The sequence below is a fragment of the Geospiza fortis genome, unplaced genomic scaffold (assembly GCF_000277835.1).
Source record: "Geospiza fortis unplaced genomic scaffold, GeoFor_1.0 scaffold97, whole genome shotgun sequence".
In the NCBI taxonomy this organism is placed as follows: Eukaryota; Metazoa; Chordata; class Aves; order Passeriformes; family Thraupidae; genus Geospiza; species Geospiza fortis.
The window spans coordinates 1,583,400-1,596,037 of record NW_005054343.1 but is presented as its reverse complement, the minus strand read 5'-3'; the positions used below and the strand labels follow the sequence as shown (position 1 = coordinate 1,596,037).

The 12,638-nt window shown below is 39.0% G+C and overlaps 1 protein-coding gene across 1 annotated transcript in view; it reads left to right on the top strand.

The window, feature by feature from the left end:
* ESRP2 (epithelial splicing regulatory protein 2) overlaps positions 1-11,664 on the top strand; it is a 42,470-nt gene extending 30,806 nt beyond the window's left edge. Inside the window, 3 exon segments of the mRNA XM_005422726.2 lie at positions 1-120; positions 7,349-7,458; positions 10,298-11,664. The exon segment at positions 1-120 is cut by the window's left edge and continues 10 nt beyond it. Coding sequence (XP_005422783.1) covers positions 1-120; positions 7,349-7,438 — 210 coding nt within the window. The 3' untranslated portion in view covers positions 7,439-7,458; positions 10,298-11,664.
* Positions 11,665-12,638: the final 974 nt, after the last annotated feature.

The following is a 12,638-nucleotide window of genomic DNA, read 5'->3' as shown; positions in this document are numbered from 1 at the left end:
CCCCCTGCCACTGCCACCCACACTCCCATCCTACCCCAGCCTGGAGCCTTGGTCCGGATGCAGGGCTTGCCATATAACACAGGAATGAAGGAGATACTCAGTTTCTTCCAGGGGTACCAGGTTAGTATGCAGCCCTCTCCTTGAGACCTCTTTGGATCTCTGAGTATTGATCAGTGGAGGCCAAACTGAGCAAGCAAGAGCTTTTGGAAACTGCAAGATGCTTGTTGTATATTTAACTGGCCGACTGAAGAGTAACACACGATTTGCCTTCCTCCTTATTAAATAAACAAATCCTGATCTGGAAGCTGTGATTTGGCGTCTGGGTTTGGGGTTTGAGTTTGAAGTGCTCAGAGCCCCAGTGTGAGTGGGGCTGCATGAAAGTGGGGCTGCCACAGGAGGGTGGCGGCTGCCAGAAGTTTTCAGTCCGGGCCTCTTGGTGGTGGGAGCCTTTTGGTAGGGTCAGTGTTTGACCTTCAGCACTGAAAGTTTGCTGATTTCTAATACAGAGAGCTGTGACCTGGGTGTGGTGACTCGCAAAAGGAGACGCAGATGTCTTGGTCAAACACTGTTTCAATTGCTAATTATTTTGGTTACCAGCAGGAACATCTTTCATTAAAGCTGTATTATATTGCAAACTGAAGAAAATCTGTATTATCCATGCTGTCCATATTGACAGCAAATATACTGTAGGTAATGTCAGTCTGTATGGACTGATGGAATGCTCTCAGGTGAGCAAACAGAAATTTATCTTCTTGATAAGTTTAAAAAAAAAAAAAAGGCACACGTTACAAACTGTTTTCCAGCAGCCCTTATTTGATGTCTTCTGCCTTTTGTCTCAGAGGATACTATATCTATGTCCATGGTTTGTCATGACATGTTTGCTAAAAGGAAGGTAATTGAACGTGTTCTGGTGAGTATTTAACCCCTGTGGGTAACAGCACTTAGACAGCTGCCAACTCTGCCCTTCTGAGTACTACTTGGAAGCTCTGACCTAAAATCCTCTTTATGGCTCTCAAATCACTGCAAGTGAACAAGGGATTTGTGTCAAAAGGCAATAATATTTGCATGTTTGCCCTTCAACATTCTGGGATAACAGTGATATTGCAAGAGGTAATAGGAAACATTCAGGCATGGTATGTTTTCTTTCTTTATTTCTTTTTTTTAACCTTTAGATTCTTAGAAGACAATGAGCTTTAATTTGTTGAGCCAGATATCTGGTATGCAAATGAATGTAGACTGAGAACAGATGCTTAAGTGTGTATGCTCCAAGTTTTGAGTATTTGGAAGATGCAGTGCTCTACCTGTTGTGTCTTCTCTTTGAACGTCACATTTATGTTTTGAAAGCAGTTCTACATACTCAGATTTTCTGTAGAAAAAGATTGTCACATAAAAACTGTGGTGAATTTTGACAAACAGTAAAAAGAAACTGCATATTGTTCTATTTTAGGGCTTTTTCTTCCACAGATATTTCCAGATTTCAAACCAAGTTCAGTTATTTGTGGCTTTCATGATACCCAGAGAAGTAATAAACATTCACCCGATTGTTTAGCCATCGATATTTTGCCTTTTAGTTGTTTTCTACTGGCTGGGGGTTTTGGTGGATAAATGGTGGATATATTAAAACCTTAAGTGTGGAAGCTTATTTGCTAAATTGAAATTCAGCTAGAAGTGTAACTGCACCTTTGAAAAATGTGGCCTGAACCTGTCCATGCATGGAACAGATCAGTGACCACCTCTAGCACATCTGCCTTCTGTTAAATCTTCAGCTTAGTGAACCTGGACTTTGTGTTTCGTGCTCAGTTTGCTCTCCTCATTCCTGCATTTGGAGAGCAGTTCCTGGTGTTTGTATTGCACCATTAAATGGTTATAGGAACAGAAATTTTGCCACAAGGTGAAACCTATATTCTGCTGCTGTAACCTCCCATGATCATTAGTTACTCTTACTAAACTGGCCACCTCTTCGATTTCTTTAGAAGATGTTGTCCAAATGAGATCAGGTTCAAAATCTTATAAAAGAACCAGGAATTCTTTTGAATTGTTCTTGGAATCCCGCATGTGGTAATGCTAATTTCATGCTTCAGGGGAAAAAGAGATGGTGACTTACTGTAATGGGACAATATTACATCTCTGGAGCAATAACTAATCCTTTTTTTCTGTTTTCCTCCCCTTTTTTCACATTGTTTTCTCATTTTCTGCTGCTGCCCAAGGATTTATTGCACGATGCTTCTGCTCGTTCATAAAGTGAGCCCTTAATAATCATCAGTGTTTTGGGCATGGTTTCAATCTGTGTACAGCTGATTGATGCTGGTATTCAATGGTCTTCAGTGTTGGTATTCTGGGAACCAGATCGGAGATGCTGAAATGGAAGGGTGATTTTGTCTTTGTGTGTCCTTGTCTGGAAGGAACAGGGTTTAAGTTTTAGTTCTTGCTTTATTCTCCTCTTCAGGTTTCATGGGCTCTGTATATTGCATGTGTGCACATGTTGCTACTTAAGTGAAAGCACTTTTCATACCAGACCTGCCTCTTAAGAGATATCATGGGCTTGAACAAGCTGTTCTCAACATCAGTACATGCTTCTAAAAATAAATAATTTAAAAGTCTGCAGATCAGCATTTTAATTTTAATTTAATTTTATTAGTATTAGCCTCTTGTTTAGTGTTTCAGCAGCTCAATTTCTTCCTGTAGTTCTGTTTTCTTGGGGGTTTTTTTGGTGAAAATTCCTTCCAGCTTACATGTATTTATTGTAACTTGGATTAAGCAATTGAAAAACTTGGGAAGAATTTTAATAATCAGGGAGATAGCAATTTTCCCCATCACCTTTCTGTATAATATTGTAGTGTACTGTAATCCTCAAAAGAGCTAATATTAGTACTCTCTGATTCAGTAATTCACATTAAACTGCTTTTTAGTTGTAGTGTAAAGCAATAGGGCCACTGATGTGAGTCCAGTTATATGCTGGATACATAGCTAAAGGATAGCTAAAAGCAACCACAAAATCCAAGCCAACTAAAACCACATTGAGAAAACAACAAACCCCAAAATAACCAAAATAACAACAAAACCCTCACCATGTCATTCACCAGCAGATCCTGGTCTCTGGGTTTTATGTTGAAGTGAGGAATCCATGGATGGGATTGTGAGGAGACTTCAGGAATTCAGAAAAGTAACTCATATCATGGGGTGAAGTCTGGGCAGAAGTGGTGCAAATGTAGTAATAACATCCAGCAAAACTCCTCAATGTTACTCCAGGCCATCACTCTGTACAGCTGCAGAAGCAGTGAGAGACCTCCAGTAAATAATGATTAAACAGGGGTAGTAGTTGTGATGAATTTATGTGAAGTTGATGCATAGTATAACAAAATTTTTCACTAAAGTGTTTTTTTTTTCTTTATTTAGTGGCTAAATACTTAATGAGTTTTACTGTTTAGCCACTAAAGGAATCAATGCAAAATATTTTAGTCTCCAAACACTGGAGACTCTTTTGGGGTAGGAGTTTCAGTGTTCTTTTGTTGTTGTTGTTGTTGTTTGGCTTTGTTTGGTTGTTTGTTTGGTTTGGGTTTTGTGTGTGTTTGTGTGGCTTTTTGTTGGTGTACAGTGGTGTACAGTTTTATAAAAATTTTTTTTTCTGAGAATGCAAATAGTGGCAGGGTTGGTATCATGACAAGAACTGTTAGGTTAATGTAAAAACAGATGCAGTTTAGCTGCGTCTGTGGTCTTAGCTGACCAAAAACCAGTTCACAGCTGTTGTCTTGGCCAGGATTCAGCCTCCTTTTGGTAGTACTTGCCCAGTTTCTCGGAGGTTGGCATGAATGTGAAGTGAACTCATGCCTGCCTGGTAAAGACCCTGTGGATTAGTTCGTAGGAAGCAGACTTGCTATTTAGATAGGTTGTGTGTAAGAATAGCAGTAAAAAAAAGACAAACCACAAACTAGAAGATGACTAAGATTTAGGGGCCATGGTCACCATCTGAACTTGTTGAAAGCCTCCTGAATTTGCTGGAAAAGGCTGGGATGGAAACGTAAGGACTTCTTTGTGTACATGTTTCTACATAAGAAAGGCATAAAATAAATAGTGCTCTTTAAAGCCGTACTGGGCTTAAGTGTCTTTTGTCTGCAGCTATAAAGAGCTTTTGCAGTATATTAATCCTCCAAGGCTTCAGAGACACGGAATTTAAGGCTTGCTGGTGGAGGGGAGGAGGGTGAGTTGTGGTTAAAACAGTAATAAGGAAGTGAAGGGAAGTGGATGGATGGCTAAATTCCAAGGGCACTAACGACATTTCTCTGCTCTATCAGGACAACAGACTTCATTGTTGCTGACTTTTTAGGGATTAGGAGTTTCTTTCTCTGAATTGTGTGCTTAAACAAGTATTCTCTATTTCCTTTAAGATCCTTTTGAAATGTGATTCTCTGCAATCTGAGAGGGGGATACCCCATCATCTGTGTGCCAGTCCTAGGCATGGCACCCTCTGACTAGGGAAGGGAAAGGGGAAGTGGTAGAGGAAGAATTCCCACTTACTGGGGTTGGAAGTCATCTGGCAACACAGACACTATTCCATGCTCACCCCCACACTCTCAGAATAGAGCACATTGCTTGTTTTGCTTTGTTCCTAAATTTATCTCCCACCTGGAAATGTTGCCTGTGTGGAGAAAGCATTGTGAGACTGGGACCAGTAAATTAGAGGTTACAGTTTCTGTCTGTTGCCTCCCACGCTTGAAGCGAGAGACTGAAATGGCACCCTCTGTATTTTTGGACAGGCATTACCAGTTTCAGTCTCTGATACACAGAAGGTTCAGGTGGTATCTCTTCCACACAGAATTCAGGTATTTGTGGGTGTTTGTATTGGCAGTCTTATGGTACAATTGATGTACTTCTAGGGGCAAAGCCAGTGTAGGGTATTTCTCCTGACTCTTGTGCTCAAGTTTGCAGTTACCTACCATCAAACCTGATTCTATATTCCAGGCTTAGTATAGCTAGGCTTTTTCCCAGAGTCTGAGAATTCTCTTTGGGGACTGTTCTGTGACAAAGTTTATGGGGGGTTTGGGCAAGAATTGCAGCTGCCTTCCTGAAGTGGCCATTTTGCCTATGATGTTTTCCTTTTCTATCATTTGCTCCTGTTTTTTCCCAGTTGGAGTGTGTCTAAATATACCTTCCAGTTTCAATGCTACTTTTTTTTAAGCAGTGGGTTATTTTCTCTAGATTGCTTCGTATGTGCTGTTTTTAGACTGAGCTTTGAGCATTCACTGTAGGAACTGCAAAAATGAAATGGAAATCAATGACTTACTGGTTAGTGACCTGGTTAAATCTCTGCACAGTCTGTGAGGGGAAGGCAGTCCCATATTTCTCTCAGCAAGAAAAGAACAAAGAAATAAAATAGATTGAAGAAAAAGAAAATTCAAGGAGAAAGTTGAGTGTATTACATCTTTATTAACCAGTTTACACTTGGTTTGTTCCTGTATGGTTGGATGTTCTTATGGGTTTTGAAATGCAGACAGAATCAGAAAGATTCACAATCATGTGCTTACTCAGGCAAGTTAGGGTAGTTTTTATTTTATTTGAAGAATTTACTGTTCTACAGCTTCTGTTTTTAATTGACTGCAGTCTCTCACCTGTCCTTGTGATTAGATGCTACTCCTATTTCTAGGTCTTTTGATGAATCTATTTTTCTTCTTTCATTCTCACTTTCTTTAGGTCTTTGCCTAAGCTCTGACAACTCTGTACAGGATATTTTTATAACTTTCATGTTTTCTACATTGTTTATTTCATTTCAAGTGTAACTTATTAAATGCTGTCCCTTACAAGAGTAAGACTGTAGAACTTTGCCTACTGTACATCTACTGATAATCCAAAGTATGTACTATCTTGAGACATTCCTTCCAAAGAGTAAACTTACATTTTGTAGATTTGTTTCAAGGGCAGGTCTGGGAACTCATAAATCTAATATTTGCACGGTCTGATTGCCCTGGCAGAGACTATCTAGAAAATACTTCTTATATTTGTCTTTTACTTAATGGCATGGGTTTAGATGTGGCTAGAATTCAGTAGTAAAATTCTGGGGGGTTCTTTTCTTTTGTGTTCTCTGGGCTCTTGGTTATTGTTTTCTGTGAAAGGTGTGTACAAGATGGTTGGTGTTTTCCTTTTCAACTTCCCTTTAGATGGATATGTGTTCTGTATGCCCCAATATACCCCTTTTCTCCCTAAGCTGGCAGGAGACTTTTTGCATCATAGAAATATCAAAGGAAAGGCAGCATAGTGCATCCATATTGTGTGCATTTGGCAATCATCTAAAGCATTAGTCTGTCTGGGGGGAGACAGGAAACTCTTCTTGCTGCTGAAAAGATATTCTACAACTCAGGTTATGCTGAACACTATTGTCTCCTGGATTACAGGAACCACTCAAGTAGTCTTTGCAGCATGTGTAAGAATGCTCAGTCCCTTCCCAGGATATGTGATTTGGAAAGATTATGTGCTAAGAACAATATTTCATATTCTCCAAGATGTATTTCCTGACTATATATGTTATATTTGCACCAGGCCAGTAGTATGAGTGATTACTTTTCATATTCAGGATCTCAAAGAATTCTTAGATCTGATTCATATATGAGGGTTTTGTTCTAATTTGATGGTGTGACTGTTCTGTACAGTCATTATTTTTATTTTAATATATTACTTCTACAAATCTGTCATGATGCAGTTACACTGTGCAGTTTATTTCATTTTCAAATGTAGAAATACACTACACTAGCATAAATGCTATTTTACCTTGTGAATGCATTCATGCTGGGGCATTGATTTGCTTTCATTACATTGGCATAGTCTATGGAGTACAAGTATTATCTGCAGCTCAAGTGTTTGTTACTCTACCCTAGAGAAGCTGTGCTTCATTTCCATGAGTGCATAAAAGATCTGAATGAGATCCATACAATTATTCTGATCCCCCACCTCAGTGTGCAGGCTGGAAGATGTTCATCTGTCCCAGTGAGAGCCATTACTGGGTTTGTGATTGTGCTTATGAAAATGTAAGAGTTTGGTTACCTGGTGCTGCCATCTCAGGAGTAGAAGGAAAAAGGGAGCACTTCATGGTCTGAGCTATTTCCTTTCCTTGCTAAGGAGCAGTTCAAATACACAGTTTAGAACATTCCCCACAAGCATTGACTTTATTTCTACAACCAGTAATGTAATTAATGTATGTTTTATCTTACATAAAAGTTGTTTCTGTCCAATTCAGTGTCTCCTGCCAGTTGTTATAGCCGATGCTCGTAATTGTGGTTGCAAATGATGGTCTGTGTGGCTTGCTGTGCCAGACTGTTCCTTCTCTTGCTGATTGTCCCATGTCACACTTGTACTGTAGTATGCACCTGATGACTACAATGGCCTAATTCAGCTGAGCGATCAAGCCAGGAGTGTGTTACAAGCACCGAAAGAGTGGGTCTGTTTGTAACTTTGTAACTTCTGAAGAAGGTAAGATGTGACTGCCAGAACCTGGCTCTCCAGAGGTGAATGGGAAGGGAAAGAAGGGCTTGGTGCTACAGAGATCTTTGCTTGTGGCTTTCCCCCTTAGTAGCTTGCATTGGGATCCTGGTTTTAGTCTTCCTGCTTCAAAAATCAACTAACCCAAGGAAATGGGCTGGCTGTGATCTGTAACTGCTGGGGCAGCAGTGGTGGAGGATAGTGATTGCCTGGTTCTGCTCAGATGGCATGTTCAACTTCCAGAAGGGTTTGTTAATGCTTGTACCTCATGTGAACCTTTCAGTCCAATATTTTCCTTTTAGTAGAGTGGTAGAAGATTGTTTTTCTCCCTGATATTGCTGGAAAGCACACACAAATGTGTGTGTGTAAACCCCCAGACCTCTGGCTGTGCCTTTCTGTACCATATGACTGGCTAGAGATTAATACGTCTCCTCCTTGATCTCCCCAGTGCAATGTGAACTATTACATTAGTTTTTCCAGAAGAGGTTTTTTGGACATAGTGACTTTCTGATGCAACTAACTAGGTTTGCTAACAGTAAATTTGCCTGCATTTTTTGGCACTTACACATAGTTCTCAGAGGAATTTTGTTATGGCCTATGTGGAGTACATGATGCCACAGTACTACTGTATTCCATTCAAAAGGCTACTGATTAGTTAGTACATTTTCTTTTTCCTTAAGAAAAAACCAGAACAACCTTTCCGTTTAAAAATGGCAGTTACATACTGTGCCTTGAGAGAATTACTTTCACAGACAAATGTACTTTCTTTAACAACCATCCACTCAGTTGTTTTCTCATGTTGGATCTGTAGGGAGCAGATGGACTGCATGGTCTGGTGATTAACTGGAAAACCAGATTAGCAGCTGGTTTCTACTAAGTATGACATGGAAACAGTCTTTGGCTAATTCATAGAGTAGTTCAGTCTGAATTCTAAGTGGTACAAAGTAGTATCATACAGGTACCATTGTTAGAGAGTTTAAAAAAAATCCAGGAAAAAGATTTGTGTGAATCTAAAACACACATGTACATACAGAAAATCTATTTCTCTAGAATTATCTATAAATAAGAACATAAACCCAATATGTCTTTAAATGAAACTGAAGGGGTCCATTTAGCTCTTTTAATTAAATTGCTTGCAGAATGTATGGACTTGCCTGCTAACTTTCTATGCAGCTCTTATAACATGAATGTCAGTTCCCTACATTGGTATTACACCAGTACTGCTATTTAAACTATGTTTTTAAAGCTCTCCTCTGTGCTCAGAGGTCTGTGTTCCATGTATGTTTTCAGCTGACTCTGAGCTGAAATATTAAAGTTCTATTCTGGACTGATGGTAAAATAGTTGATCCCATATGGGTTAACAGCAAAGAGCTGGTTTAGAGCAAAACTTCTTTTAGCTCAGATTTGCAGCTCAACCCAAGTTCTGTACAGCTTTCTCTTTGAGAGAGGGTTACTCTGAAATAAAACAAGATTGCTTCCAAACTAGAAGTGGGCTTTAGAGATGATGTATTTTATCTGATTTTTGATTCCTTTCTGCATGCTATTTCTTGACTAACTTTAGTTCTCTGAGAAGAAGTTATAGAAAGTTTGTACTGTCTTATGCATGGTTTTGGTTTTTAAAGTGTGCTGTTACTTATATTTTAAGAATATTTTTACTGCCTGCTCAGTGTTTGGGTGAGTGAAGCTCTGGCATGCGCTTGATTTATTTTCATATGTTTGAATGTAAAGGTGATATATGATATGATACATGCATGAAATGCTATTGGTAATAACTGAGAAGCCTGCTGTTTCTTGTAGTATACCAGACACACACAAGTTCTACAGAAATGAAACACTTAAATATTTTAACCTTTATAAACTCAAGAGAATATATGTCACATGAACTTGAATTAATATTCATAAAACTGGTTGATTTTCCAGCATTGCTTTGTCTGGTGCGGTTTTAAAAAAACAACAACTAACCTTGTATGTTGAGCTTTTGATCCTTCAGTCTCTCATTTTGAAATTCACTGAGGTTCATTTCTATCCAACAACCAGAAGTTCAAACTCAGCTTGGAAGAATTTCCTGCATCTTATGGAAAATGGATGGGGTACAATAGGGCTGACTGTATGTCTGCTTCGAACTCAGCAATATGGAACTGCCTTTTAAGACTTCATGAGGGCAAATGCCCTCAAAAGTAAATCAGCACCAAAGACTAAATAATCTTGTCTGCTAACCTGCTTTTCCTTAGCCTTGTTAAAATTACAATAAATATTTATTTAATTCAGTTTTGCACCAAATTGTACTTAATTTTTCTGAAAAATCTTCCTTGCACTGTGTGCCTGTGTTGAGTTCAGCTCGTTCTCCCAACACAGAACTCATGCAGCTCATTTTTTGCATGTGTGTTGGGGTTTTTAAGACTTTTTGTGTGAGTGTTGACATGCCTTAAAAGCCTTTGTCACTTGGCCAGTAGTCTCCATAGTGCAAGAATTATTTGTGCCTGGATTTCTTGCTCCATTCACCTCCTATTAATACCTAACTCTCTCCTTTTGTCAACCTTTAATCTCAGTTGCTTCTCTAGAAAAGTTTTTGCACAGAATTATGTCTACATCCCTATATTCAGCACTCTAGCAGAATAAGAGATGCTGCTGTTTGCCAAGCTAAAATTTCCTTTAATCTTTGATTCCTTCTCCTTCCCATTCTTAACATCCAGAATGTTTTCACCATGGACACAGGAGTGGAGTGAGCCAGGTGCACTAAAAAATGCACCAGCATTAAAAACTGCATTTCCAGGCATTGTTGCTGGTCTTAATAGGTGGGTTTTTTTTTTTCCTTCTTGTACCATTGCAGCTCCAAGCAGATTCCATCCTCATGCTTTACAACTTTAGTGGGCAGCCCAGTGGCGAGGCGTTGGTGACTTTTCCAAGCCTGGATCTAGCTAAGCAAGCAGTGGCTGAGAGAAATGGACAGCTCCTGGGCAGCCGCTGTGTGCAACTGTACCTGGTCTAACTGAACACTCTGGAGGATGAGGAAAGGATGCTGCACTCAACACCCTGCCTTCTGCAAAATAAGAAGTCTTCCCTTGCCACCCAGGCAGCAACAAATGTGCCTTTTCAGCATAACCTGTTCGAATGCAGTGTGGTGCATGTCCTTTTTAATTTGAAAAATGGCGTCTCCTATGCCAAAGATAAAGTGAAACCAAAAATTGTGCAGTTAATTTACTTAATTTCTAAGGTACCTGTGTAAAAAGAAGCAAAGCTGCTCCTGGCATGCAGTTAATTCTGAAGACAGTCCAGTATCACTTCAGCTACCGCAGCCACGGGCAAAACTTACTCAGTAGCATTTGAAGTGGAAAACGATGCTTGAGTCATTCAGATTCTTCTGTGTTTAGTTTTTAAGAGTTTACACTTGACAAAGTGTCTCGTTCTTGTAGAGTTTAAATGTCTTTAGAAAGGTCTTTTGGAATGCATGGCTTACCCAGTTCAAAGCGTAGATCATATTGATTTTTGTTTTGTTTTGTTCTTGACTGGAAAATATCAGGATGCTGGATCCTGAACCAATTGTGCTTTTTCATGTTTTCATTAGACATTGTTTTGCAAAAGCCATATTTGACCTTACCAGTGTACTGCTGCCAATGTGTAAAGCAAAAAATAAAACCAACAGCAAAACCAGAAAAATCCTTTCTTCCCACCCTGCCCCTAACCCCATATTTTTAATCTCTACAGGACAAAAATGGCACATAAACCTGAGTACTAATAAGTTATATTTTTTTATTTAAGCATAATAGCTTTCAGATACTGTATTAAAGATTTTGCTCTAGTTTATGTGCATGCAATTTGTTTACATCTTTAAACTACTTTATTTGTATATTATGAAACAGCAAGATATGTTGAAATCTGAATTCTCTAGTGCATGCTTTTTTCTTTTTCCCTGTGTGTATATACATAAGCTAGAAATACTTTTACGTCATGTAGCACGTGTTTAAAAAAAGACATCTGCTGTAGAAGCACTAAATGACTTTGTTTTTACTGTGCCTTACTTCTAAATCATTCCAAGTGCAATACCAGCAGAGCAAAATGTAATGAATTCTGTTGTTGACATGTTCATGGATGTCTGAATTGATTTTTTTTTTGTTAGTGTACAATTTGAGTTGTACTTTAAAGAACTGAATGATGTATGCTTCTTTATACTACAATAAAAGAGATGCTTACAATGTGCATTGCCTTTTGAAAGTAACTTATGCTTTGCTTTAATGTATTTTCACAGAGCATCAGGCTTTGATAAATAGCCTTACACACTTTCCTCCTAGATTTAGATGAGCATTTGTACTTTGTGACATCTCTGTTTTTTGGGGGGTTGTGGTGGTTTTTTTGTGGTTTTGGTTTTGTGGGTTTTTTTTTTTTCGTTTTGTCTTTTTGCATGTTCTAGTAAGCCAGAAATCTGTATGATGGCTGTTTCTCTCCTAGTGCAACACATTTTAGGCAACATGATGTAACTGTTTACATGCTTAGTGTTCTCTTTCTGTTGCCAGAGGAAACAAAGTATTGAACTTGAAATTGATTTGTGTTTGCATTTAATTGAGCTAACGGGTCACTCGCTTATCTGTGCAGCCCAAAATGCTACATTTAAGTCAAGATAGAGCCAGTCTGCCTTTTTGTACTGAAAGTGGAGAAAGGGGGGAAAATCACATCAAGATAAGAAGGTGTGTTTCTCTCTAGTCAGACATATCTCATGCCAGATACCATTTCATCATCAAAATCTCCCAAATTAAGTCTCAGCACAATCAGGTGGAACTGGAGGGAAGTTTGTTGGGTTTTTTTTTTAATGGGTGCTTACACTAACCTGTTTCCAGTATTCATCTTGGTGAACTCTACCAAAAATCGGATTGCACAATGGTAATTAACATTCTCATTGTGCCTTGGAGGAAAATTTGGTAGCTGTGTAGTCTATTTATTACACACTTACTGTCTGCCATGGTCCAGCTGGTCATGGCTTTGCAGGCTGTTGAAACAGTCTCATTTTTCCTCTTATAAAATCCATATGGAACTTGTGGGTTTCTGCTTCCTTGGCAAGGTGGGTCAGGGCTGGAAGGGAGAACCTCAGCCACATCAGCCGTGATTTAGATGCAAACACTCTCCCTACTCATTTAACACCTTTGTGGCTTAGTTGGCATGATCACAGTTCTGCTTTG